At 46.0% G+C, this 23889-nt stretch overlaps 1 protein-coding gene across 1 annotated transcript in view; it reads left to right on the forward strand.

Annotated features, from left to right (window-relative positions):
- The window catches only part of XPO7 (exportin 7), a 486858-nt gene that overhangs the window by 446394 nt on the left and 16575 nt on the right, over window positions 1–23889 (forward strand). The window contains exons 23-24 of the mRNA XM_078665516.1: window positions 13222–13382; window positions 22109–22207. Of these exons, the coding sequence (XP_078521642.1) occupies window positions 13222–13382; window positions 22109–22207 (260 nt within the window). The remainder of the gene's footprint in view (window positions 1–13221; window positions 13383–22108; window positions 22208–23889) is intronic.

Below are 23889 nucleotides of genomic sequence, written 5' to 3' on the forward strand. Positions count from 1 at the left end.
TACCTCTCGGCAAAAACCAGAGCCGAGTGTATCTTTGCAGTAGCAATATCTTTTGTATCTGGCCCTGAAGAATGCCGGTGTAGTTTCACCGTAGGCAGAAACATGTTGGCCTAATCCATAACACAGCAAAGCATCACAGTGATTTTTTCACACTGTTTTACACTTCTTTTTTAACCTGGCGTCCTGGTGAATATCAATAAAAATGTTTCTTTTGCCTCGACCGTCATTTTAATATCACTTATTTCATTCCTTATTTTTTGCACTGCACTTTTTCAGCACCACTCTGTGGCATGGACACCTTAACAATCTGAACCAGTAGTGTGTGTTGTCTGGCCATTACATCTGGGCTTTGACTAACCACTCTGGTTAGACGTCCTACATGACGAGGCTCCGCCAAATGGGTGGGCTGATAGGATATCGACCAGAGGCTTGTGTCATGTGACCACTAGGTCTGGGTTAGTGCAATGCAAAGGAGTGGTCTCCTTTACAAGACCTTTTAGACTCAGCGCTGTTTGCCAGCAGACCCTCCAACTCTTTGTGTTCGTTGTAGTTTGATTAGGGGTATTGAGTTTGGATGGTCTATAAACATAGTCCCCTTGACCCTCCTTCAACCATTGTTTTTCAGATCTCTGTGTATAGTCATAATCTAGTGAATATTCCCGCCCATGTGCGTGGACCCCGAAGCAATCAAAAATAATCTCTTAAGTCGTCTTCTTTGCAGTCCTGCATAGACACTTAAGAGAAAATTAAAGACAATAATGCAGCCTGTACCTACAAGGATACACTGTCCAGTACTTCAACTAGAAATGCCAAGGATATTTTACCGGTAATTGCAAACACAACAGTGATGGACAGAATGTGGATCAATGTCACACATTCAACCCAGTCCAAAGATCTGGGCCCAAATCCATCGTTTTTCCACTCCACGCCACCCTGGGTTAGACAATGGCGATATGCAAATCAGCGCTGACCCTGTGCCCCATGGGAACAGTCCAGTCCGAACTACAAAAGCCATGTCCTTCCCAGAACGGAATCAAGCATCCGAGGACCGGCCCGGTTTCGAGGTAACACCTCTCATCAGCCCGGCTAGCTTGACTCCAGTGGTGTGGAGTGCCTGGGACTCACGTCTGAGCATCCCCAGTACACTTAGAGCGGTAATTGCAAACACAACAGTGATGGACAGAATGTGGATCAATGTCACACATTCAACCCAGTCCAAAGATCTGGGCCCAAATCCATCGTTTTTCCACTCCACACCACAGGATATTTTACCAACATCACATTTACCATAATGTGTCAAGTTCCATCCGTAGAGAAACTTCCCCTTCACAAAAACCTTGGAATGATAGAGAGGAAGGGATGGACAGACAAGCCTCCATAGGCTGCCATTATGTGTCTGAAAAAGGGATACTGTGCCTTTAAGGAACTCTCCAGAGACCCTCGGTATCCCAGCATGCACAGCCAAGTCCTTTTACTTTCAATTCTTTTTTCCGGCTCCTGCTAGGACCCTGGAGCATTGAGCTCTCCCTTTTTGGGTTTAATTCTAATTTTTTGACACTTTTCAAGTGTTTAGAGTGTTTCACTCGACGTCTACCTACTACTCCTTCCATTTGCTGGGGTTTTTGCCATTTTTTTGCCACCTTTTCTGTCGAAAATGCCTGCATTGTTCGACAGATGCCCTGAGTGTGCCAGGAAGAAGGCCAAATTTGACATCCACAGTGTGTGTATCCTCGATCTCCCTTCATCCAATGTCCCTGAAGATTGTGAAATCTGTCAGTCCTTTTCCAAGAGGACCAGGAGAGAGAGAGAGAGAGAGAGAAGATCCAGCTCCCAGGCCTGGAGCTGAGGAAACTTCAGGATCATGGTGGGTCTGGGCATGGGAGGGCTGGATCTGAGTCCTCTGCCCGTGCTGCGGCCTCGGGGGGGGGGGGGTGGGGGCTCCCCAGTCAAGAGAAGGCCAGGAAATGGCACACTTCTCCGTCGACGTCGATGGCCTCGACGTCGGCGTCAAGAGGGTTGACCACCGTGTGCTCCCCGTCGACCCAGGGCTCTGGGTCGAGGGGGCTGACGTCGAGACCTCGGACGAGGTCGACGTCGAGAACTACATCAACGTCGAGGAGTCATCGACGTCGTGATGGTTCCAGGCACCGCCGCTCGCCGTCGAGGTCTACTCGGCGTTCGACGTCGAGGAGCAGGCACTCGACGGCGAGGAAAAGGAGATCGTCGTCGAGGAATGTGTTGACGTCGAGGCATTCGACGTCGAGGAAGAGGTCGACATCTAGAAAGGAGAAGTCAACCTCCGGGAGGCGATCCAGGGCAAGGACGGCGTCCCCGGGCTCGGTGGTCAGCCTGTCCTCTGCTTCCACGAGCCCCCGGTCGCGGCGGCACCGGCGTTCGTCTAGTAGAAGATCTGCTTCTAGGCCTTCGTCACGAAGGCCTGCAAAGAAGAAGAGAGTGGTTAGATCTTCCGACTCGGAGTACTCTCAAATCTACTCCCCTTCTCGGACAAGGTCGCCTACGCCTCCTACGTTGCCGCAGAAGAGTCCCACTTCTCTACCGCTTCCTCCACTTCCGAGGACTCCTCCCCTTCCTCCTCCTCCTAAGACTCCTCCTCCTCCGCCTCCACTTCTTCCTCATCGTCCTCCACCTCCACTTCTTCCTCATCGTCCTCCACCTCCTCCACCACGGCCTCCTCCAAGGTCTAGAAGTGACCGTCGTTCATCTACTAGGTCCCGGCGGCGTCACAGACGAGATCGGTCGAGATCCCGTCATACGGATTCGTCCAGTGCTTGGGGATATTCGCCCACTCTGTCAGATTCACCCCACACGAGAGTGTCGGCAGTGGACGACATTGTGTCGTTTCAAGAGGTGTTATTGCGAGGGGCGGCGAAGCTGGGTATTACCCTGACGGTGCCCACGCCTTCTAAGTCAGTGATCTTCGAGACCCTCCATAAGCGGCAGCTGTCACGACCCTTGGTGCCGGGGCTGGAGGAACTGGCGATGGAACTTTTCCTGACGCCAGCGTCAACAAGATCCGCCCCCTCCAGGCTGCAGAAGAAATACAGACCTCCAGACTCCGATCCGGCGTTTTCAGATTGGACCCGGTCCCAGATTCGGTGATCGTTACGGCCACCAGGAAACAACACGCTACTGCTCCATCATCCACGGTACCCCCTGATAAAGAGAGTAAGCAGATGGATTTGGCGGGTCGTAAGGTCTGCGGTACGGCTGCTATGTCTATGAAAGCCGCTAGTGCCATGGCTCTCCTGGGGCGCTACGACCGATCGTTGTGGGATTCCCTACAGCAGTTTCTGGAGCATCTCCCTAGGGACAAGAGGGAGGACTTTCAGGAGATCATCAACAATCAATGATCAGTGAGGCGGCGGATTCCTCGCTCTTGGCTGCCCATGGCTACTGCCACGGGATAAATTGAGACGTCATGCCTGGTTGCGCCTGACGTCGCTGAAACCAGAGGCCCAGCAGAGGGTCGCCAACCTGCCGTTCTCTGGATCGACATTGTTTGGAAAACACGCTGATGAGGAGATGGCCCGCATGCAGGCGGAGGCTGAAACCCTGACAGCCTTTGGGTTAGAGAAGCCGAAGGAACAGAAGAAGACTTTCCGCCCCTTCCAGAGGTGTTTCGGTGCCCAGGGCAGAGGGCAAAGGTCATCAAACTGGCCAGCAGCAACATCAGCAGTACCAGAGGCGGCCAGCAGTCCTCCTCGACGCCCAAAGGCCGGGTCTAGGTCCTGAGGTGCTACTTCCCCCTCATCCGTTACCCGCTCCGGTGGGGGGAAGCATCCAACATTACTTGGCAGAGTGGAGAAAAATTACTCAGGACAAGTGGGTGCTGAATATTGTTCGCAATGGATACAGTCTTCGTTTCACCAGCCCGCCTCCAGCAATTCCACCGGTTTGCTCGCAGTTCCGACTGCGCGAGCTCCAGGCGGAGGCCGATACCCTGTTAAGAAAAAGGGTGATAGAAGATGTCCCTCTGTCTCAAAGGGGAAAGGGCCTGTACACGCGTTTCTTCCTGGTACAGAAGAAGGACAAGAACGAGTTCAGGCCCATTCTGGATTTGCGACAAGCAAACAAATGGATTCGCAGGGAAAAGTTTTGCATGCTGTCTTTGCACCAGATCTATCCTCCGCTTCAAAGGGGAGACTGGCTTTGCGCAATAGATCTGCAAGATGCGTACTTCCATGTGCCCATTGCATGGAAACACCGGAAGTTCCTGCGATTTCTAGTCGGCACCAATCACTATCAGTACACTGTACTACCGTTTGGACTGAAGGCTGCACCCAGGACGTTTTCCAAATGCATGGCAGTGGTGGCAGCGCACCTGAGAAACAACAAGGTGTTTGTCTACCCATACCTGGACGACTGGTTGATCAAAGCCTCCACCTTCCAGGAAGCGCAACTGCACTTCAACAAGACGGCTGTTCTGTTGAGCCAGCTGGGGTTGCACATAAACATGTCCAAGTCTGTCCCGATTCCTGTCCAGTGCCTGCAGTACTTGGGAGCTTCCATCAATACTCTGTCAGCAAGTGTGTCTCCTTCGGAGGAGAGATGCTTATCGATCCTTCGGAATGCTCAGGTCCTCATAGCTGCTCCATCTACAGTAAGGACGGTGTCTTCTCAACTGGGGTCGATGGCCTCTTGCATCTTCCTCACTCCACATGCGTGCCTCCACATGAAACCGCTGCAGGAATGCTTGGAGGATCAGTGGGACCAGAGGAAAGGGTGCTGGAACGACAGGATCAAGTTGTCTCGTCACGCCCAACAGTTCCTGAGATGGTGGTACTCAGCAGAGAATCTCCTCAGAGAGTTTCCTTTCCACAAGGACATCCCCACTCAAACTATCGTGACGGATGCGTCTCTCCAGGGCTGGGGAGCGCATTCACACCATCTACAGATCCAGGGAACGTGGTCTCAGGCGGAGTCCAAATATCACATCAATTTCCTGGAACTCAGAGCTGTTCACTTGGCACTGAAGGCCTTTCATCCGTCCTTCCAGACCAACTCCTTGCTTGTGCAGACGGACAATACAACCACAATGTATTATCTCAACAAGCGGGGGGGCTCAAGATCTCGCACACGGTCACAGGAAGCGCAGGCGATCTGGCACTGGCTGCTAGCCAGAGGACTGACGATAATGGCGACTCATCTGCCAGGTGTGCAGAATGTTCAAGCGGACGCCCTCAGCAGGTTGAGCCAAGAAAACCACGAGTGGGTCATAAACCACGAGGTGCTCGACGACCTCTTCGCCATGTGGGGCACTCCAGACTTCAATCTGTTCGCCACCGCCGAAAACAGAAAATGCCGCGACTTCGTCTCGAGGTATTACCAGCCGGGGACTCTGGGGAATGCGTTATGGATCAGCTGGTCGAACAGCTTTCTGTACGCTTTTCCACCAATTCCCCTGAATCTGGCGGTGCTCATCAAGCTGTCCCAGTCCAGGGCGCGGATGATCCTCGTCGCCCCGGAATGGCCCCGACAGTGGTGGTTCACGGACCTGCTTCACCGGTTGCTCCTACCTCACCGGCAGCTGCCGTGTCGGCCGGACCTTCTCACGAAGTTCGGGGGCAGATGGTGCACCCCAACCTCTCATCGTTGAGTTTGGCGGCATGGCTCCTGAGATGGTGCAATATGGCCACTTGAATCTTCCTGAGGATCCGACGACCTGCAAGGAAGATGTCATCCTTCCATACCTTCTGCATTTAGCTCAGTCTGGACTTATTTTCTCTTCCATTAAGGTTCACCTCGCAGCATTGACTGCATACAGGAAATGTCCTTCGCAGACGTCCTTCTTCCAGATTCCTGTGATAAAGGATTTTTGGAAGGATTGAAGAAGGTGTTCCCTACTGTTCGGCTTCCTTCGTGGGAGCTGAACATGGTGCTGTCCAGGTTGATGAAGGTGGACTGGGTGAGAGTATTCTGCTTAATTCAGAAACTCTGTCCATCACCACCCCTTGTTGTTAAATATTTTGTCCACCCTAAGCGTGGAAGGGTATACTCAGATGTGAGTCCCTTGCTCATTGCACCATCAGGATTCAAGCAAGCCGGGCCGACGACGCCTGAAATGGCAGAAACCGGTCCCCGGAAGCTTGTTTCCTTCCCAGTGTAAGAATTGGCTTGGTAGTTTGGTTTGCCCTGTTCCCATCATGCACTGGGACAGGAACAGACTAATTTGCATATAGCCAGGTTCTGAACTGGGATGGTGCAGTGAGCTAAAAAACGGTGTTGGATCTAGCCCTGATCTCTTGACTGGGTGAGAGTATTCTGCTTAATTCAGAAACTCTGTCCATCACCACCCCTTGTTGTTAAATATTTTGTCCACCCTAAGCGTGGAAGGGTATACTCAGATGTGAGTCCCTTGCTCATTGCACCATCAGGATTCAAGCAAGCCGGGCCGACGACGCCTGAAATGGCAGAAACCGGTCCCCGGAAGCTTGTTTCCTTCCCAGTGTAAGAATTGGCTTGGTAGTTTGGTTTGCCCTGTTCCCATCATGCACTGGGACAGGAACAGACTAATTTGCATATAGCCAGGTTCTGAACTGGGATGGTGCAGTGAGCTAAAAAACGGTGTTGGATCTAGCCCTGATCTCTTGACTGGGTGAGAGTATTCTGCTTAATTCAGAAACTCTGTCCATCACCACCCCTTGTTGTTAAACAGGTTGATGAAGGAACCTTTCGAGCCTATTCACAAGGCTTCACTGCAGCACCTGTCGTGGAAGGCGGCATTCCTCGTGGCCATTACATCGGCCCGCAGGGTGAGTGAAATTCAGGCATTGTGTTGCCAGGAACCTTATACTGTGTTTCATGCTACTAAGGTTGTTATCCGTACTCTCCCTAAGTTCCTTCCTAAAGTAATCTCTGATTTTCATGTTAATCAGACTATAACTTTACTAACGTTTTTTCAGAACCCTTCCACTCCAGCGTTCTCTCCATTCCCTGGATGTCAGAAGGGTGTTGAAATTCTATCTGGATAAGACCAAGGATATTCGTAGGTCCGACCAATAGTTTATCAACTATGGGTCGGTCAGGACTGGTCTGGCTTCCTCTAAACAGTCCATCTCCAGGTGGATTGTGTCATGTATCCAGCTATGTTATCAGAAAGCGAACAAGACCTTAGGGGGCAAGCCTAAGGCTCATTCTACCAGGGGCAAAGCAGCTACAACAGCTTTGCTCTGCAATGTTCCCATTGCAGAGATCTGAAGGGCAGCCACTTGGAAGTCGGTCCACACCTTTGCTAAGCATTACTGTCTGGACTCTGATGCCAGGGCAGATGCTCAGGTTGGGCAGGCTATGTTGCGAAATCTGTTTGCACAGTAGTGGTGTTGTCTGTTTTTTCTCCACCGCAGGGTTGTTTTTTGGGATGGGCTTGCCACTCTATTCACTAGATTGTGACTATACACTACTACAGAAGGAGTAGTTTCTTACCTGTAACTCCAGTTCTGTAGTAGGGGTATCTGTTATAGTCATAAGCGCCCGCCCTCCTCCCCGGTGGAGAAAATGGTACTGTAATGTATGGTACAGGCCTTGCTTTATGCACCTTAAAAAATAACTGAAAGTAAAAGGACTTGGCTGTGCATGCTGGGATACCGAGGATCGCTGGAGAGTTCCTTAAAGGCACGGTATCCCTTTTCCAGACACATAATGGCAGCCTATTGAGGCTTGTCTGTCCATCCCTTCCTCTCTATCATTCCAAGGTTTTTGTGAAGGGGAAGTTTCTCTATGGATGGAACTTGACACATTATGGTAAATGTGATGTTGGTAAAATATCCTTGGCATTTCTAGTTGAAGTACTGGACAGTGTAGCCTTGTAGGTACAGGCTGCATTATAGTCTCAATTTTCTCTTAAGTGTCTATGCAAAACTGCAAAGAAGACGACTTAAGAGACTATTTTTGATTGCTCCGGGGTCCACGCACATGGGCGGGACTATTCACTAGATTATGACTATAACAGAGATAACCCTGCTACAGAACTGGAGTTGCAGGTAAGAAACTACTCCTTCCTTGCATAACTAATTTCCTGTTTGTCCTGGTGCCAAATGGGCCTCAGTGCAGGGGGTGGCATCTTTCAGGTCTGGGGGAAGCCAGGGTCCCATATCAAAGGTGGCAGAGGGTTTCAAGCCTCTGGCCTTGGTATGCAGATTCACTAGTCATCCTACTTTAGGAGATGTAAACAACTCTTGCCAGAGAAGGCATTGTTTCCCACATCTGAGAGAGCTGGCTCTCACCTCCAGGGGGTCAGACATTTGTTTGTGGTGGCAGGCTGGCTGATAGCAGTCAGCCAGCACACTAAGAGGCTGGTAGGTTTTATGGGGGCACCTTTAAGGTGCCCTCTGGGTGCATAGCTAATGCATCCACTACTGCCATCAGTATGGATGTATTAATACCAGGTGTTTGATACCAAACACCATAAGTTTCAGTGAAGCCATCATGTAGCTGGGGAACTCGTGATGACCAGTGCCCACTACATATACTTAAGATGGCTTCCCTGATCACTTGTACTATCTAGTAATTGAACTAGACAGTGCAGGGGCATATCTGCTTAGCCAGATATGTCCTCACATGTAATATAATGCACCCTGTCGTAGGGCTATAAGGCCTGCTGTAGGGGTGACATACATATAGTCCATGTAGTGACTGTCAGCATGGCACACAGGGTGTGTTTCATGTTGTGTTTTCACATTTGTCTGCACCATTTCATGCAGCCTGCAATGGCAGTCTGCATGAATTTGCTGGTGAGTCCCTCAGGGGGGCACAGTACATGCTGCAACCCTTAGTAGCCATGCCCTAGATACCAAGGTACCATATTCTAGGGACTTACAGAGGTACTGAAGGGCTTGACAATTGAGCAGTTACTTTGTTTTAGGGAAAGAGCCCACGCACTGGGGATCTGGTTAGCAGGAACCCTGTTGAATTAAAAAATATTTTAAATACCAGGTGCAAAGAGGGGGTGACCATGTCAAAAAGGAGCTTTTTCCTACAGTGATGACATTTCCACACAGTGTGCGCTGTATACCTTCATCAGTAAAACTGTATGTTTGTGCAAATGTAATGGTCATTTCAATTGAAGGTTTGTTGTCTGTAATGGCAGTACCCTACCACACCATGAATACTCCCATTTTACCCTTCTCACTGCTCCACGCCACTGCACTCTAGTCTGCACCACTCCACTCTAAGCCGATGCACTCTACCCCACACTACTCCACTCTATCCTTTACTATTCGGCTCTCCTGCACTCTATGCCAATCCACTTTACGGCACTCTAATCTACTCTGCACTATACGCCACTCTACTCTACCATGCACCAACCTACTCCACTATGACGCATTCTACTCTGCCACTGCATTCGATGCCACAGCACTCTACTCGGCACCTATGTACTCTATGCCACTATACTCTTCTATACTCTACAACACTGTATGCCAGCTGCACTCAACGCCATTGTACTCAGTGCCACTGCTCTCTACACTACTCAGCACCACTCTACCCAATGCCACTGCACTCCATGCCACTCTACTATACACCACTGTACGATAGTCTGCTCTGCCACACTGCACTCTGCCACACCACTCTATGCCACTCTACCCTACACCAATATATTCTATGCCTCTACACTGGATGCCAATCTACTCTGCATAGTTCACGCTATGCCATTGCACTCTACCTTGGACCACTCCACGCCGCTTCAGTCTACGCCACTCTACTCTGCAACACTGAACTCTACTCTGCCACTGCACTATACTCTGTAGCATTCTATGCAAATCCACTCTAGGCCACTCTCCACCACTGCACTCTACGACACTGCAGTCTATTCTGCACCACTCCACTCAGTCCTCGGCCGCTGTACTCTACGACACTGCACACTGCGGTAATGCACTTTACACCACTTGACTCAAAACCAATGCACTGTACTCTACTCCAGTCTACTCTACGCTCCTGCACTCTACACTAATGCAATATGACATTCTACATATAATTGGAACACTCTGGTTATTGTTCTCATACGATGTCGATTTTTCTCTTATTTCTGCGCATTTAACAGTTTTCATATAGGTCTGTCATGCGGGGTGATGTAATCTTCCCCACAGGCATTTCACATTCCCATAATTTGGCGATTGTTGGTACCCAGGAAGTTCAGTCTCTTCCTCGTCCTTGTGTCCTAGTTGTGTCGTAATAAACCTGCATGGAATAGTAGTCGTTGTATCCCTATAGCGGCATGGATGGTCCCAGGCTGGGACCACCCCGCATGACAGACCTATATGAAAACTGTTAAATGGGCAGAAATAAGAGAAAAATCGACACCGTATGAGAACAATAACCAGAGTGTTCCAATTATATGTATTCCGAGAAATACCTATTTGCCCTGAAGAAACTCCATGGAAAGGGAGTGAAACGGGTTGGCTGATCAGTGTTGTAAAATTGCCTGGTGATTTGTATTTTAAAAGAACAGATAAAAACAAATAAAGAACTTTTCTACATATATGAGCTACACTTTTCGTTTGGACTTCTTCTTGGTGCGCCCCCACACAAAATTGAATTAAGCATCTTGTCTAATCTGGAAAGCACAGCAACGCCAAACAGCAGCTGGCGTTGGGGTTGGCAGCACAAAATCTTAAGGACCTATTTTTGGAACTGGAAGTTGGGTGCGGCGTCGTAAGGTCCGCTGCTACGTTCTCTGAGACTCAATATGACATTCTACTCTGCACCACTGCATTCTGATACTGCACTCTTCCCCTCTCTACACATCACCACTTTACTCTATGCCAGTGCACTCTACCCTACTCTTTGCCACTGCACTCTTCTCCACTCCAGTTTAGGCTACTCCACTCTGCATGACTCCACTCTACAACACTTTAGTGAATGCCACTGCACTCTCCGCCAAAAACTATGCCACTGCACTCTACCCTGCACCACTCAATGCAATTTCACTCTAGTCTGAAACAATCTAATATGTGCCACTGTACTCTATGTCACAGTACTCTATCCCACTACCTTCTTCTCGACTCTGCAACCACTCTATACACCTCCATCATACGTCACAGCACTCAATGCTGCACCACTCTACACCACTCCTCTCTACTCTGCACCACTCCTCTCTACTCTGCACCACTCCTCTCTACTCTGCACCACTCTACTCCGCACCACTCTACTCCGCACCACTCTACTCCGCACCACTCTACTCCTCTATGCTCTACACCACTCTACTCCATTGTGCTGTACACCACTGTACTCAAAACAAATGCACTCTACGCCACTGCACTCAATGCCAACTTTTCTGCACCACTGCACTTTACGTCACTATACTCTTATGCCATTGCACTTTTCACCACTGCACTCTACTCCACTGTACTCTAAGGTACGCTACACCATTGTGCTCTGCTCCACTGCTCTCTGTGAGACTGCACTCTACTCTGTACCACTCAACTCTAAGCCACTCTATTGCACTCTACGCCAAAGTACTCTATATCACTACACTAATCTATTCTGCGCCACTTCACTCCATGCCACTGCAATATACAGCACTTCACTCTAATCTGAAACAGTCTACTCTCGCCACTGCAATCTTCACCACTTCACGCCACTCCACTGTACACCATTGAACTCTACGCCACTGCAATGCACTCTGTACCACTCTACTCTGTGCCATTCTGTCCCTGCACTGTACACCAATGCGGTCTACGTCACTTTACTCTAAACCAATGACCTCTACGCCAATCTACTATGCATCACTGTACTTTACGCCACTTCACTTTAGGCCATTCTACTCTAGGTTGACACTCTACTCCATTACACTCTGCTTCACTCTATGCCACTCCACGCTACAATACTCCACGATACTCTTCAACACTATGACGCTCTATGCAGCTCCCTCTGTCACTCTATGCCACTTTGCTCCACTCTATACTATGACACACTACTCCACTCTGCTCTATGCCACTCCATCTCACTCTACTATATCTCAATCTACTCTACTCTGTGCCATTCCACTCTACTACACTGCACCACTCAATGCCACTCCACGAAAATCTACTCCACTCTACCCTACAAAACTCTACTTCACTCAGCACCGTCTACATCCCTCGACTTTGTTCTTCACCATTACACAACACTCTCTGCCACTCCACTTTACCACATTCTACTCCACCCTGACACTATACTCACTCTACTCCACTCAGCTCTTCTCTATGCCCTTCCACTCCATGACATTCTACTCCCCCACCCCCCCACGACATTCTACTCCCTCCACGCCACTTAAATACACTCTACATCACTACATGGAACTCCATACAACTCTGTGCCTCTCCACACCACTCAGTGACACTCCACGCCACTCAACTCTACTCTGCCCCCTACCCTCTATGACACTGTGCTCCCTTTACGACACTCTACACCACTCCAAGCTACTCGATGACACCACACTCCATTCAGCTCTTAGCCACTCCATAACACTCCACTCTACTCCACTTTACGACAAGACACTCTCCTTAACCAAACTGTTGGCCGTGCTGAACAGCAGCCATGTTGGTGTACAACTTAAACATATCATCAAATCCACTAGCTCTTTCATAGGTGAGGCCTATTGGCTTTGCCAGTGTTTGTTTAATTATGTCATCTGTGAATAATCCATGTCCCCAGTTTGTGTATTGTTGGATATTCCATACTAACCTTATGAATGAATTCCAGATGTTTCACATAGTGAAAAAATTAGTTCCTTATCTGTAACAGTAGTTGTCTAGCATGGGTTTATGCATCAGAATACTGCTGAACAAAACCGATCCACTGCCTCTCAGTTTTCAGAAATTGAAGGCTATTGTGCATCTTTTAAACTGCAAGTGAGGTGCTGCATTATTTAGATTTATCATTGGGATAGAAATTTGCCGAAGTATTGCATTTAAAATTTTCATTGAGATCTTCTCTTACTGAGGGAAAATATCCTTATTCCGTAAATATGCTAAAGATATCCATGCTTGAGAACTTCAATTTACTGGAAAGTAACACCACCTTACTTTGGGGGATTTATTTTTCTGATATAGCTGTTGATTGTCATGTTTTAAGAATGCATTTTCTGTGTAGTTGGGCTCATGGGATGTGCACATATTTTGTTTGGGGGTGGCTATGTGCTTTCTATTTTGATTGCGCCGCTGCTCTCGTAGGGCCACTTGTGCCAAACTTGCTAATCTTGATTTCCATTCACTCCACCTGCAGATACAATGGTTTGCACTGGCTGCTGTTCCTGTCTCGACCACATTGTGACGTATCTGTTCAAGCAGCTTTCCCGCAGCACCAAGAAAAGGACTGTGCCAATGCCACAGGAGAGTGACCGCTTTCTTCATATCATGCAGCAGCACCCAGAGATGATCCAACAGGTAAGACATGGTCTTTCTTTAACTGAAAAAATAAAAGGATGAACATTTGGCTAACCAGTGTTTCTATTGGTTGCTAGCAGCAGCTCTGAATAAATTACGTATGTTTCAAAACTATTGAGTTGGTCCTTGCTATGTGAATTTAAGGTTTAATATTATGTGCGTAAACACTGAGGTGTTCCAACTAGTGACTATTTTCAAGTGTTTCATTTAGACTTGTTGTTTTATGTAGCTAGTCTGAAGTTATGGTATTCATCTGCCCCTCCTGGACTTACGCTGTACCGCTCTTCTGTAAGGGGCTTAAGCTCTATGACCGAATGTTTAATAGTTAATGACCACGTGCATTCAGGATATTAGTAGGGTTGCGAGTCACCGTATTGAAATTTTATTAACATATGCATACATCAACACTGAATTATTGACTTCCACAATCTGGTCAAGGTAATTTGATCTTGAGATATAATATTGAATTTGTATGTTTCTATATATGCCTACCCTTGATGATGTAGAGGTCGTCGATATTGCTTTGCCAATATATGTGCAAGTCGATGTGACTAACCTTGAAATTGTGACATACAGCTTAGCAGACAAAGGTTATTTACACATTTTATCTTTCTTTGTTGTGGCAGTTTATTCCAATAGACTAAATTCAGTGTTCGATTATGTAGTATGTTATTATGTACAACCCCACTCTTCTGATGGACAGAAATAGATTGATATGTTGGGTCAGTGGAGGGAAGTGCCGCCTTATGTAAAGCAGTTAGGGCAACTCCATGTCTATGTAAAATCCTCTAATGTAGGGAATCTTACTATTTGGTGAAGTTTAAATAATGCCAAAGATTTTGGCATGTGATATGTTACCTATGTTAGTTACAATGGATTTGGCTATCCTGCTGTTGTCACGGAGATGGATGATTGCTTCTAATTGGATGTCAAAAGGAGCTGAAGCAATGGGGAGGAAGTAACTTGACCAGTATCGTGCAAATTCTTTGTGTGTATAAACCTTGGAATTGGAACCAGTCTTCGGGATCCACTCCTTATCTTTGATTTTTTTTAAATCTATTTTAGTAACATTTGCTGCAATTTAAGAACTACATGTTTTGCTACATTAACTTAGCAATTTCAATTACGGAAATTATTAACCAAAAAGAGAGACCGTTTCAGATTCATTTGGAATAGAGCTAAACACGTTTTCCAGTGTCGTTCTTTATACTTTTAATCTGGTATCTTTTCAGTTAATTCTATGGCTTCAAATACACAAATCTAATGAAGTGATCAGTTTCATAACATTAGCTCACTATTATCTCAAACCTCTGGTAAATAATATTGCCCTAACCCTAGTAGTTGTCTGTCACCCTATGAAATGTTGCAGAGCTGGAGTAACACCAGTCACACATCAGGCATGGTGAGGCTATGAAAGGTCTTGTGTAAATGGGTACACAGGGGCCATCAATACCTGTACTGTAAACCGCCAGCACTCACACAAGAGTTATGTAAAACAAGCAAAGGTGCCGGGTCCCAGCACTTAAAGCCAGAGTGGAATAGAAAATAATCTCACTGATGTCACCCATTTTAATTTACTAAAATCATATTTTGGACATTGCAGCTGATACCAAGTCTTCGGAATATTTTAACAATATCATTGATAACCAATAATTTAAGGCACACCTATTCTCCTATTGTGTCATCATGAGGCCATTTCTTAGGGTCCTGGTATAGTGTGAGAAAGTGCCATCTTTCTTGCATGGTATGCCACCACTTTTTGCTGAATTGCTGATGTGCTTTCACTGAGTGTGCCCTGGGCTCAGGTGCCCAGGGCCTGTGTTCCTTCCCTAAAACTGTTTTGAAGCTAAAACCCAATTGGCATCTCTGGCCACATGTCAGCCCCTGGTAAATGGTACCCAGGGCATTGTGACCAGAGAAGACCCGTAAGGGCTGCAGCACTTATTGTGCCACCCTTAGGGGCCCTGTACCCTCACACACACACACACACACACACACTACCTTTGCAGGCTGAGTGTCTAAGTGCAGAACTAAACAAAGAGTCGACATGGCACACATCCTGTGTGCTATGCCCACAAACCCATTGCCCTGGCGTACACCAGTCACCCCTCTAGCTGGGTGCCCTATGCCAGTGGTGTGGGCACAGGTGCGTGAGCCCTGTGCCCCTACAGTACCCAGGGCCATTCCTGAGCACTGTAAGTGCAGTGATGCCATTAAGAGTATATGGTGCTGGGAGGTCGTCATTACGAACTCCACAGCATCATAATGGCTACACTGAAGACTGACAAGTTTGATATCAAACTTCTCAGCACATTAAACCCACACTGATGCCAGTGTGGGATTTAATGTAAAATGCACTACAGAGGGTATATTGGAGATGCCCCCTGAAACCTAACCTACGTCTTGTCTGAGAGGCTGCCTAGGCTGCCACACACCAGACTTGTTGCTGGACCCCTGGGTGGAGAGCCCCCCGCTCTCCTGGGCCTGCAACAATGCACATCCTGGGCGAGGTGCTAGGTCTCCTCCCCCAGGATGGGCAGGGGGAAGCTTCAAAGGCACACTGCCTTTGTGAGCTTCTGCAGACCACTTGCTGTACTCAGGAACTGGCCCCCACCGGTTCTGACCCCCATTCTGGCGGGAAGACTGGCGGGAAACCCTACGTGAGGAAAGGGGTTGTGCCAGCCGGTGCCAACTCCACCCCTCAGGTGGGAGAGGAGATGTGAAGCACAACTCCGGGCTCCGGCCATCTTGAGGATGGGGATCCCTGCCCAATCAGAGATAGGCTCCTGCCCCCCTCCCACAGGAGAGGAGCAGGATAGGGGTTGTACCTGCCCTTCCCCTACCTGTAACACCCCATAATGTGGTATATAGGGGCACCCTGAATCTTCATTCCTCAGATCCCAATTTCGAATCGAGGAAGAAGACCAAGAAGAAGAAGACTTGCCATGCAGCTGCTAACAAGAGGACAACACCAACTGACTTATCCCCATCCCTACAGGCCTGTTGATCCTTGAACCTGCTTCTGCTAAATCCCGGCGTCTCCTGCAGACAGCAACCTCGAGAACCCCGGAGGACCAGCCTGCCTTGACCCTCTTAGAGACTGGGACTACCACAAGCCGTGGTTCTGCTCAAACAGCAATACCCCTGGTGCCAGCCAGGAACCGCAAATCCAGCCACTCTGCACCCGGCGGAGCCTGGCCTGTGCCCGAGTGGACAAAGACCCTGAGGACGTCCCCCCGGCGATTCTGACCTGGAATCCAGTGGCCAAGGACCCTCCTCAACGACCCAGACAACGCCTGCAGCCTCAGAACCAGGGACCCCTCCTACCGCGACCAGCAGGGGTGAGATTTTCCAACGTCAAAAGACACCCTTGCATCCAGCGCCTCCTGTGCCCAACTCCGGGGTGCCTACCTATCCTCCAAGATCCCAACTTACCCCTCGAAGTGTTGGTCGCTCCTGAAGAATCTCCGTCCCCGAGCCTGCAGCCTTTGTTCCCTTTTCAATATCTCCATTAAATAACATTGAGGGGCTGACGGCTCAAAAGCACCCTGCAACCAGCTGCCGAGTGCCCCTGGCAGTGCAACCTTTGTCCTATCCTACTTCCCCATTGGCCCTGAGCAAGTGACCAGGAGCCCAGCTCCCACAGCCGCGTGGCCTGCTAGCCAGCAGCCACCAACCGAAGGCCCCCTGCCTCACATTGGATAACATTGGGCCTAACTACCTCTGCACCCGGCTACCCCATGTGCCGCTGAGGGTGTACCAACTGTACCTACCTGACCCTGGGAGACCCCTGAGTCTATGCCCAGAACCTTAACTCTGCCAGTTGAGTACTTGCCTAAAAGCCGATAACTTATTTTCTTCCATAGGTTAATATAGACTGGTTTCACTTGGAAATTCTTCTAAGTGGGGAGTTTTAGAACTTTAAAATATTCATCTAAAATCAGCCGAACAACAAATTCTGATTTACTCGCCTGTTATCAGGAGAGACCTCAGTGCTGCATCTTGTAGCTCAGTACTGACCTTGAAAAGTAATTTTAACTGTACTTACCAGTAACTTGAATTTCCTTCCATAGGATAACATTGGTAATTTCATCCAGAAAAGTGTCAACTTTTAAAATACAATAATATTCCTTAAAAATCACTACTGTAACCAAAACGCTTTTACTTAACTGTTTACAGCTCATGTCCCGGGACTGAATCTAGGATCCAGTCCTGTGGTTAGAAAAGTAATCTACAAAGTAATTAATTGCATTTAACTAGAAGTTCCCATTGAGCTCAATGTTGCATTGTGTTTGAAATTGTGTTGCCTATTGCAACAAACTGTAACTATTGTATTCAAAGAGTCTGTTGCCTATTTGAAAAGTATTTAACTAAAGTAATCCATTCTGAGAAAGTATATATTGATACCTTGTTGGTTCTAAAATAAAACTATATCTTTTGATACAAAACAATTGGCCTAGAGTTCAGTTATTGAGTGTGTGAGACCATTTGCTAACTGTGTGTACAACAAATGCTTTACACTGTCCTCTGATACTGCCTTACTGCTCGACCAAGCTACCAGAGTAAGGTTATATCTAACTTTAGGTTCTGCCAAATTTCTGGGGACTGTGGGCTCTGTACACAATGTACCTTACTTTGGTCCAGTATATACAGAGTCACTTTCTTACATATAGTCATTGTTTATTGGCAGTTTTCCACGGCTATCCCAGTCATCAATATCACTGCACTTCACTTGGATAACAGTTAAATCCTTGTAGCTTCCCCCCTCCATCCTTGTTGCTTCCCCCTACATCTGGTTGCTTGACTGCCCTCTGTTGTTCTGCTCTCCATGTCCCCCCCTGTGCTTGCTTCTCCCCACCTGCATTACTTTTTGTTTACCGATCCAACTTGAATTGGTAAATAAAATAAAAACACTTGCATCATGTTTTTGGTGAGTGCACCTACAAAATCTTTCAGCTGGCTGTGTGGACTTCTTAATCCTGTATACTAGCCATGTTGCACAGTAGCAGGGTTGCTTTGCAGGATTGTTCAAACTCTATTCCAATGCACTCTACAGCACTCTTACCTGCATGACTCCACTCTTATGCCACTGCACTCTACCCTGCACCACTCCACTCTATGCCACTTCACTCTCTCACTCTAGTCTTTAGGCAAATTGATTATTTCACTAACACTCATTTTTTTCATTATCACGTATGAAAGCACTTCCTGATATGTGAGTTCAGACTACAAGTTGTACAAAAAGAACACTTTAAATAAGTATTTCTCAATGCAGTGTTATAATGTGCCTATTAGTGTCAAAGCTTCCACTTTAAAGAATTCACGTTTTAGAATTTTTGTAGAGACTTTATCATATTTTATTGTATAATTTACATTGCAAATACAGGGGTGTGGAATTTAATAAAATATCTCCTTGCCATGGGGCAGGTTGCTTCATAAATCTACTTGTCCTGTAACAAAACCGCCTTGTCAATTTGGTGCCATGAAGTGCGACAACAAATTATGGCAGCAATCTCATTATATAAGAGCTCTGATGTAGCCTCTCTGATTATGCCAGGGTTCATACCATAGTAGTGTTGAATACTTGCAATCCCCTTATGTTGCCACATTTCCATAGATCTACATACTGGGGCTGAAGATAGTGGTAAGTAATAGTTCCAGGGTTAGAATGCCCTTTTGAGTCTCTGCAAACCTACTAACTTGCACGTTTTCAGGGTTTTCAACAACTGTTCTCTAATCTTTTCCCAAACTGAGAAATATTGGAAATTTACTCCTGACAATGGCAGACATAAATCTTCTTCTAGAGTTGGGAAAAAAGGGGTTGGAGGGAAAGTGAACTTACAAACTCTCAGATTTTCGCATGAGCAAATCTATACATGCATATTTGCTCTTGCTAAAATGCAGTTCACAAATATTTTCTAGGAGTACTATTTCTTGTCCGACTTCTGTAAATTCTTGGGAATTCACGAGAGCCGTTTAGCTGCACTTAATGCAAGGACATATACCATGGGTGCACTTTGGAGACTTTCTTTAATAATTGGCCGCGTAATTTGGTCTGGCATTGACTGTAAACTTTTGTGTTTATTAAAGTTCTGTCTCTTTCTCTGTATCGGCTGGTTTCACTGTGAATGACAGCATTCTGTTCTTTCACAAGAAGCATATCGGAACACAAAGTAGTTTCGTTCAGTGCCAATAACTACTGTGGCAGTGTGTGCTTTCTGAGCCCAAAAACAATTTTTGCTTTTGCCAATATTTGTTAGAACGGTGAGGGATCAGCAGCTTCCACACAATGAGGTTTTTTCAAAAACCTTGCCAAAACACATTGACAGAACTAAAAGCTGACCACCAATTTCAGACCTTCTGGCTTTGCCAATGCTTGTTTGTTTTTGTTTTCGATAACCTTATTGGCGCTGGTTACATTGATTTTCCATTATGAATATTTTTGGGAAATGCTAGCATGCATCAACACATGTTACTAAATTATGCTGCAAAGAAATGGTACATGAAATTTTACAGTAGTTTAGCAAAATGTTTTTTTCCCCTCGTTTTTTATGAACATTTTATTTTGATAGCAAAGAATCATCAATCTTGCTTTCGAGCTTCAGCTAATATTTGCATCAAATCAAAGAGCATTCTGGGAGCATTATACACAGCCTCATATTGCTAAACTTTGAAAACGTGTTTACACAGTTTTATACTGGAACTACTGTCAGTAGTGCAGTCAGAGCTTACAACATTTACTTAGAGCGCTCACCCTAATAATAAAGGCTTTCAATTAATGAACCATAAATACAAGTTTGAACAGCATTAACATATTGCCAAAAATATTACGTTCACTGCAGACAGTACCCTTCCCTGATCTATAATGTGGTACTGCAAACTGGCAGCCAAAGGGTTTGTGCTGCAGGGGGTTGGGCCTGCTTGCCCCAAGGACAAAATACACATGAAAACGTGTTGCCTTTTCCCCCAAACAATATGTCCTGGGGCTACAGGAATTCCCCATCCCTGCAAATATTTTCAGGGCTCGGCTCGTGCATGGGCCCAAAGAACTGAGCCAGACCCTTGGTTCGGCTCTGGCTCGAGTCCAAACCTATCTGGGTTCCTTTTTAAAGACCGAGGACTGAGACCAGATGCTGTTTTCTAGTGCACCACAGCTAGTTGCATGCTCCAGGTTTTCTCTGAAAGTTAGTTGATGATTATCAGACAGTTTTCTTTTAATTATATTAGGTTTTGTGACACATTGTGTAGTCTGATTTATTCATTAACTCCTTCCATGCTGGGCTGATTCTGCTCCTGTGCTGAAGATTTCAGCGCGGGTGAGGTCATGACGGCCCCCAGTCGTCATCAGCACACGAGCACTGTAGTGCATGACGGCTGGGGGGCCGTCATCAGCATGGAAGGGGTTAAGTACACTTCCATAGCACAGTATATGTTGAAAAGAGCGCCTTTAGGCTCTGTCTAGGCACTGCACATGTTAAAGCCTGATGAATAAGAACTATTTAACACAATGCAAAATTACAATAAGCGTTTTGATACTGCAAATAAAACAAATTCATCCTGCATATACTTACACATTTCAGACATAAGCTGTAAAAATAATCACGTAATAAGCATCATGTCACTCCTGCCGATAATCAATATAGGTTTGTTTTCATTTCATCACCGACTGATGCAGTTAGTGAAGGCATTATTTGAATAATATAATTTTTATTCATCATTTAAATTCCTTTAGGTTGTAGTCTTGCCCTACCTGGGCATTATTTTCATTTCCAGTGTTCATTAAATAACACACAAGCCCAACCTTGGGTGTGTGTGACCGTTCACCAGTGGCATGTGAAGTAACAGTAGATGTTGTAGCACCCTGGAAAATATGCTGCCTGGTTAAATACTTCAAGGTCCCAAAGGTGATGTCAATTGGCAAGGTTAATGCCGGTTTTAAATGAAAGGAAAATGCTTTGTTAGACATTTGGCCTTAAATAGAGGAAAACCGAGCTGTTGATTTAACAGCCATTGTGCTCCACATGCTAAACGTGGGGTGCAGTGACAATTAAGACTTCATTTATTTTTAAGTATAGAATTTTCCTTCAGTTTTATTTTCCTCACTTTTATTTTCCTCACTTTTAGGCCCCTTTTTCTCACTAGTACATCAAGAGCTACTGATGGATGTTTTACTTCTACTTTATACATGTTTTGCCCTTTGGGTGTTTTTTCCTGTAAAAATTCGTTTTTTTCCTGTATTTGCCGAGGTCTTCCTGAAAAAGTATAAACAACCGTGCAAGGCTTGTTGGTCAGTGTCTCCTAGAATTTAACTTGTCCATTACATCAAAGTGCTTATGTGACTCCTCATTGTTAAACCAGCAGATGAGTGATAGCTTTGCAGAGATTCTGATGTGGATCGTATGATTTTCCGTCAGAATTTTTCTCCGACATACAGCAGACATTATATGCCTTAATTTGTTTTTGCGCAGATGTTTCCTTTGATACTAGAAGTTACTCTTGCAGTTATACCAGGGGTAAAGGCTCTGATATATCTCTCGTAGGATTTAAGAGTTGTGGTATATACTTAACTGGGCAATAGAGGATGGTGACATAAGGTTCAGTGGGTGCACACGTGAGTATCATGTTATATGGGAGTTGCGTCATTACTGTTGGCAAATCCCTTGTCAGCAAAAGCGACTAGTGACATTAAACAACTTACTAATTTGTGTCTGTTTTTTATCTTATAGATGCTGTCCACCGTTCTTAATATTATCATCTTTGAAGATTGTAGGAATCAGTGGTCCATGTCTCGGCCTCTACTTGGCCTCATTTTGTTGAATGAGAAGGTAAGGCATTGTAGACTGGCTACTTGGACAAATGAGACACATTAATTTTTCATGGTCCTACTGAGAACCTCCTTTATCACCTCTCCTGTCTTTATCAGCTGTCAACCCCATATCGTCGGGTAAACTCATGTAAAGGTTGTCATCACTACCCCATGTGATGGAAGACAATTGTATGTTTCAAGCACACTTTCTGATACAAGGTCCTTCCTTACACATTGTGTAGGAGTTAGTGTGGATTCTAACAAGTGAAATGAGCCGTCTCATCTACCAAGGGCCTAGAAGTTGTGAGATTGTATGGAAGTAGAGCTCTTCTACACTGAGTCTTTATGGTATCATATTATTGCTTCTAAGGACCCCTCTTCCTCTCATGTGCACATTGTTTATTCAAACAGAATGGCACTCATATCATTTAACAAATCTGAACACTGAAGTCACACCTAAACACACCTTAAAATACTAAATTATAGAGTTAGGTCATGTGGCATTAGTTTATCTGAAATGTAGAGCCCTGACATACCATCCAATCTAGAGCCTAAAAAGCCATGTTTTAAATGCTTTCCTGGGCCAAATGTATTTTGGGGCTCCTGTTAGGGACAGCTTTGAATATATGATCAGTTTCAGCTCTTTCATGCCATCTCTGGCCAGGTCACTGGCAATGCACAGGCATACTCGTCTAAATTCTAAATGTGTTTACATATAATATTCAGGGGTAGTGACGTGTGTTTTCAATATTGTAAAATGGCAGCTCACTAATATTGATGCAAATAATCTCTGCAATGCTCTTCCATTTCTCATATGTGAGGGCCTGTTTTGATCAAAAAGTATCTTTTTTAAGGATGTTGCATGAAACATAATCACATCTCCCTGCAAAATGTTCTGTAATAGACTCTCACACATCACCCACATTAAAAATAAATGACAGGAAAATGGTATTTAAACAAAAATGTTTAAGAATTATTCAAGGTCATCAGAGCAAGACTCTGCAAAACAGAGCTGGCTCTATCAGGATACCCCGTCAAAGGCTGGGGCCCTGGGCCCATTTTGGCCATGCCTTAAAATGTCTCTGCATCAAGACTGATGATTCAAGACTAACGGAAACACAGTACATTATTTAAAAGTGAACTTGATTGTTTCTGACACAGTGGCTCAACAGTACAGCTTATTTATCATTGTTACTGATCATCTACTTATGATTTGTAAAGGGCTCCTTGCACTTTCAGTTGTCCTCTGCACTACTGCTACACACATCCTCCTGCGATGCCCACCCAGCACCACTCTCACCCTGGCATGCTCAGGAGGTGCCCCTTCTCAGAGCCCTGAGTAATAGGCTATTCCACTGCCCCCACGCTGCATGCCATGCACTGCAGTGAAATTTGCTTTGTACCTGCCCGGTCAAGCCCAGACAATCTTAACATTGCTCTATAAATTGAAGTATATGAGAGCAGCATTGGGATTGGTTTGAGCAGGCCAACTCAGTGTTCAATCAGAGACAATGGGCTACTTTTTTTTAAAATATTTTTTATTTTAACTTGTTCTTCCACAGAGTAACTCAGTATGTTAGTCATAATTCCCACAATCATAAAACAAATATAATATTCTCATTACATAAATCAAGGGCAATGTAATACAGTGTCATTTTGTAGGAAGAGCATCTGCCCGATGCCATATACTGTACACCAACC

This window comes from Lissotriton helveticus, chromosome 11 (genome assembly GCF_964261635.1).
Source record: "Lissotriton helveticus chromosome 11, aLisHel1.1, whole genome shotgun sequence".
Taxonomy (NCBI): Eukaryota; Metazoa; Chordata; class Amphibia; order Caudata; family Salamandridae; genus Lissotriton; species Lissotriton helveticus.